Source organism: Octopus sinensis, linkage group LG26, assembly GCF_006345805.1.
Source record: "Octopus sinensis linkage group LG26, ASM634580v1, whole genome shotgun sequence".
NCBI classification, from domain to species: Eukaryota; Metazoa; Mollusca; class Cephalopoda; order Octopoda; family Octopodidae; genus Octopus; species Octopus sinensis.
The window spans coordinates 22,757,174-22,763,145 of record NC_043022.1 but is presented as its reverse complement, the minus strand read 5'-3'; the positions used below and the strand labels follow the sequence as shown (position 1 = coordinate 22,763,145).

At 34.2% G+C, this 5,972-nt stretch overlaps 1 protein-coding gene across 1 annotated transcript in view; it reads right to left on the bottom strand.

Annotated features, from left to right (window-relative positions):
* The window catches only part of LOC115224773 (Parkinson disease protein 7 homolog), an 18,327-nt gene extending 12,661 nt beyond the window's left edge, over window positions 1-5,666 (bottom strand). The window contains exon 1 of the mRNA XM_029795682.2: window positions 5,482-5,666. Coding sequence (XP_029651542.1) covers window positions 5,482-5,565 — 84 coding nt within the window. The 5' untranslated portion in view covers window positions 5,566-5,666. The remainder of the gene's footprint in view (window positions 1-5,481) is intronic.
* Window positions 5,667-5,972: the final 306 nt, after the last annotated feature.

The window sequence follows — 5,972 nt, the reverse complement described above, 5'->3', positions numbered from 1 at the left end:
TAACTTTCAGGAATATATCTCTCTCTCTCTCTATATATATATAAAGCTGAAGTTGTCTGCGTGTGGCAGGTTTTGTAGCCTTCAACTAACACCATTTCCTCAGAGTCCCTGCGGCGCAAGTTGACCAAAATTGAGAGTATGATAGAAGAAGGCTTGCTCTTCCTTCCGAAGAAGAAAAAATTCAAATCGGACCATGTTAAGACCAAAAATTATTTACATCAAAAAGGTGCTCTTTTTCTATAAAAATCCCTGTTTTTTACGATTTTTTTTACTGCTGTGTCGTCATTTTTCGGTGTATTTCAACCAGAAAAATGTTCCCTAAAGAGAATAACAAGCAACATAATGCAAAACATTTACTTTTCAAAAATTCCAATTCTAAAGGGTAGAAAAGAATACATACACACACACACACACATATATATATATTGGGTTGGTGCATAATTATTGCGGCTTTTTTTCAACAAAAACATCTTTAAATGACGGTCTGGCCGTCTGCCAAGCAAATGAGAAGCAGTAATTGAAGTAGATGATGAATATGCTCGATTTGTTTGACCAAAACCCTTCAAAAGCGATGCCGTAGCATGGCCGCTGTCCAATGACTAAAGCAAGAAAAAGATAAATAATTGGAAGAGGATCTTATCTAAGGACAGCACAGGAAAGACTTGAGATTATGGTAATCCATGCTGTAATTTAACCTATTGAGAGCAGGTGGTCTCTGATGATGACAAAATTGTAACAAACATTATTTTCTATATTCTGATCCAGTCCTCTTGAATAAGAAATAAAAAAAGGTTTGGTTTCATACAAAATAATGATATTTCTTCAATAGAATTTCTATTTTTCAAAAATTAACCACTAATATTTAATTCTGTAAGAAAAGAACCTTGTTAAATGCATTGTAGCATTTGAATTTTCTCCTAACCCTAACTTTTCAAATAAAATTTTTGAAGTCTTTGAAACTATGCCCTGGTTATTATTATACAATAAATCATTCGTGTATACTGTTTAATGAGTGTTTAAAAAAAAACTGGTTGTGGGATCTGAGCGTGAGGATAACGGAATTTTTAATCTTCATTTCATATTCAGCTCTTACTATGGAAGAAGGGTTGAGGGGAAGCCATTGTTTAAGGTAAGCATAGTGCAAGAGTTTGCCTAAATCATGCATTTTATGCATGTGTATGTATACATAAATATTTATATTTAAAATAAGGGTGAAAAATTGAATATTAATTTGATTAATATCGATTTAAAACCAGTGGTCTAGCATATTAAAATCTGAAGATACAGAAAAGTTATATTACATACATATAAGAGGGATGGCCACTACGTGGACAAGTCCATAGCGGATCTACTTCTAGCATAATTGATGTAGTGGTCATCCCCTATATATATATATATATATATATATATATATATATATATATATATATATATAATTTGAAATAGGATAAAATCTTCATAAGAATTTATCAAGTAGTTAGCGTGAAAAACCTCATAAGAGAAAAAAACCCATCAATTTTTTCTTTAAAATTGTTTTATTTATATTATATAGAGGGCACTATTACACATAGATACCTCACGCTAGGAGGGACTCTTAAAGTCAAAACTACTAAAATAAATAAACACGTTGTACCGAAACAAATATATATATATATATATATATATATATATATATATATATATATATATATATATATATATATGAGCGAGAGAGAGAGAGATTGTGTGTGTATGTGTGTATATATATATATCACAATATATGGATTCGAGTTATCCGATAGTATTCATTAAAAAAAGCTCCTTGATGTATCATTCTACAAAACAATATAAAGTACGATACAAGAGATTTGTGGTATTTGAATTTTCTTGTTAAATAAAATTTCATCAAACTATTTCTGTCATTCATGACTTTATATATAATGTGCAGACCTTTGTCTGTGTGTTGTCTGCAGCATCACACTGTGGTAGAAGCCAGCACCCAACACATTCACAATCCATTCAGCTCTTTCAATGAATTGTTTGGCCGAGTTGAGATGTACTTTTCGAATAAAACAATGGAAGTGACAGAATTGTTGGAGCATCGCTAGAGAGAACTACATTCGTTCCGAGCCCCCCCCCCCCCCCCCCGTAGTGAGTTCAAGTCAACCCTCTACTTTTTTCCTTAATTTTTCGGTTTTGACTCTCATATGAAAAAAATAAATTTTTTAATTTTCTGAATATGTAATACAATAATTCTTCCAAAATTATACGTAACACAAATTACGAAACAATTAAAGTCCAAGCTGAAATTTCACTAGAAAAGGCGGCTAATTTTGACACACCCTCTTCCAGTGACTTGGAAAAAAATATATTTCGTTTTTGGATTTGGTTTGGAGAGTCAAGACTAAAAAAATTGAAATATATCGAACCGATGAAATTACAGGTTTTTTTTTTTCCTTTTAGCACACTATATAATTTCCCACTCTATAAGAATGCCCAGGTTCCTTTTTTTAAAACCAATCATGGGTAAACTGCGACCCGCGGGACTTTCTTCTGAATGGCACATCTAATTCCACGATGAAAAATAACATTTATTAAAATTATCTTTATTTAATTCTTTCTCGGGAAAGGACACCCATGTCTGCTCTAGACTGTACCGTTAATTCGAAAGTCCAGCCCTGTTATGACATGGTTATAACACGAGTTCAGCCTAAAAATTACACAATGGGTATGCGTGGTTCTGCATAACCTATTCAGTCATTTACACGTTAATTTCGCGAGTAGAAATTCTTGGTATACCAACACAAGTGTGCCCCACCATCACCGGATTTGTTTCCTCATAGCTTACAGAAAAATGGGTATAGTTTAATATAATTTTCTAATACTTTTCAGATGGCGTAGATTAAGATTACATCAGAATTTAATGTGAAAAAACAGAAAAAACAAACATTGTTGGACGCGCAACATCTCATATATTTACAAAATTAAACTTGAAATTTTGAAAAAAATATGTCAATATGTATGTGTGCGCATACCAATTATTATTAATATCTTGTTATTTTCAGATAAAAATCCGATTTAATTGTAATCTACAATATCTGAAATATATTTGTAGAAAATTTCATTAAAAAATATCCATTTTTCTGAAAGTTATGAGGAAACGAATTCGAAAGAATGGGGCACTGTTGTGTAGGTATGCCCGCGAGGTTATGGCCTATTCAGCTACTCACGTTAATTTCACGAGTAGGAATTCGGTTTACCGGCAGAATAAAAATCGATAAAGCTTGCCAAGAATCCGATCAATTTGAGGCAGCATCAAAGTTATTTTTATGCGTTGCCTGTTCATTGCTGGTTTCATTTTCACTGCTGCCCTTCTCTCTACCTATTTTGCCGGCATCTTTCGTTTGCTAGTTGACTAGCAAATAAGTTTGAAATATATGAAAAGTTATTTGTTTCTTATTCTACAAGATTAAGTTTGAGAATAATTAAATAAATAATAATTAAAATGATTTCTGTTATATAGCTTGAGTATAATTGTAGATGTGAAGATAAAGAGAAGGAAATATACAAATTTCTACTTCGCAGTAATATTTCTATCTCAATTCTTTCTATATATCTATTTACATGTGTGTGCATTGTATGCATATATACGCATGTGTGTGCGTGGTATGTGTGTGCATATATATATATACATACACACACATAAATGCATATCTTTATATACATGCTTATAGATAGACATGTGTATATATATATATATATATATATATATATACATTTAATCGAAGTTCTCTCTCTTTATATATATATATATTCTGTCGTGTCTGGGGAGGGTCATTCTCTTTTAGTGCCTTATAATTTAACACACTCACCGGTAAAATCTCCACTTATTTCTTATTTTCCTAAAATTTTCGTTGCGTCTTGCAACATTTTCAATAGTCTTGACTCTCCAAACCAAATCCAAAAACGAAATATATATTGTTTATAGAAAACATAAATACGGCCTTCCCCCATTAAAATATATGGCATATATTGCGCATTTTCACCCACTCATGCACTACCCGAACAATAAAACTTATTTAGCTCATAATTAAATCATGTGTTTATTAAATGACACACACACACATTCATAATATATAAGTATATATATATATATATGACGTGTGCAGTGAATGTCTCTTTATACAAACATGGAAAAGAGCACTCTACACATAATAGAGTTAATAATAACACTTCAAGGTGGTTTGTTTGTTTTCTTCACTGACAGAGGTTTTGTTAGTGAGAAAGATTTATATCTATCTATAATATTGTTCTAAGGTTCAACGGTTTCAATAACATAATCATCAGTCCCCCCCCCCACAAGAAAATAGATTGATCAAACCCTCGATCAACTTTTGGCAGAATTCCTGGAAACAGGAACGCTGTACATGGTTGATCGATCATCCAAGACTTCGTAAAGGATCCATTCGTACATTGGTGTGAAATATTTTTTCGAGTGCATTCAACCCGTCTAACCTCCAGAACCTGCCGCAAGCTCCCCCCCCCCCGAAAAGTAAGTGTTGGAAGGGTCAAAAAATCGTTTCACAGCGAAATATCACCAAATAGCTGTTATGTGGTGTCAGGACGTGCTAGAAATAGTAGCCGAATCTTTCCTATTCTGGGGAAAGGAACCGTTTACGCGTGATTTCCTTGTCACATTCGATATGCGAAATAACAAAAACTCGCAGTCAAACCCTTTTCTTTTCCGGAAAAGTGGTTCGCTGCGGGTCTGGAGGTCAGATACGTTGAATGCACACACTCTTGGAGCAATGCATGTGATGACTGAGATGGAGAGATGTATATATATATATATATAGAGAGAGAGAGAGAAAGTAGGGGAGAGAGAGAGATAAATAAGGAGGTAGATATAGCAAGGGGCAGTGAGTGAGGGAGAGCTAGAGGGGGAGAGAAAGGAAAATAGGGATATATATGAGAGAGTGGTAGAGAGGGATATAGATAGGAAGAGAAAGGAGCGAGATGCAGAGGTAGAGAGAGAGAGAAATAAGGAGATAGAGATGAAAAACAACATCCTTAGTGCATTACTGGTACTTTGGTAATTGATCAACCAAGAAAGGATGAAAAGCAAAGTTAACTGCGACTACATTTAAACTTACAGCAAGTACAGAAGGTATTAGAAAGAAATTTATCAAGGTATTCTATCCGAAAACCCTTTAAATAACCCCGCCAAATCGTTGTCGGAGGACCGAAGATGAAGAACTCCGAACAGAGAACTCTCTCGTGCAGATATCTTTGAATAAATTATGTTATTCATCTAATCAATGCCTAATTGTTTTATATAATTATTATAGATAAAGCACATATATTAATATACCTCTCTCTCTCTCTATAAATGTGTGTGTGTATATATATATATATATATATATAGTATGTGTGTGCGTGAATGGATATATATATACACACTGATATATCAGGTTAAATAGAGGAATAAAACAAGAACTGTACCCCACCGCGACGGAGAACGTCAATCGTAATAACAGCTTCCATTTCTTCGGCCCCTTCGGCCAGAATTACCAATGCAGAAGGCATTTCTTTTGTCCAGAAAGGAAGACGAGATACAAGGAACGACGAGCTCAGTTCGACATTAACTGTAAAACTGGAAGAATAGGTGAGAGTGAGAGAGAGGCGGAGGGGGAGTGAAGCCGGGAGAGCAGATAATTTAGTGAGTGAATGAGAGAGGGAGGGGGAGAATAGTTTAGTGAGGGAGAGTGGGAGAAAGAGCGAGAAGAAATAGGTGAGTAAGTAAGAGAGGGAGGGGAAGGTAGAAATAGTTTAGTGAGTGAGGAGGTAGAAAGAGTGAAAACAAATAGGTTAGAGAATAAGTGAGAGAGCGGGGTGAGTGGTTGTTGATGACTGTGGTTACGTTTGCTCATGAATACTCGGTAACTTCCGTGAATTCACGAAGATTATTTTCGTGTCTTTTTCTTTGCCACTCT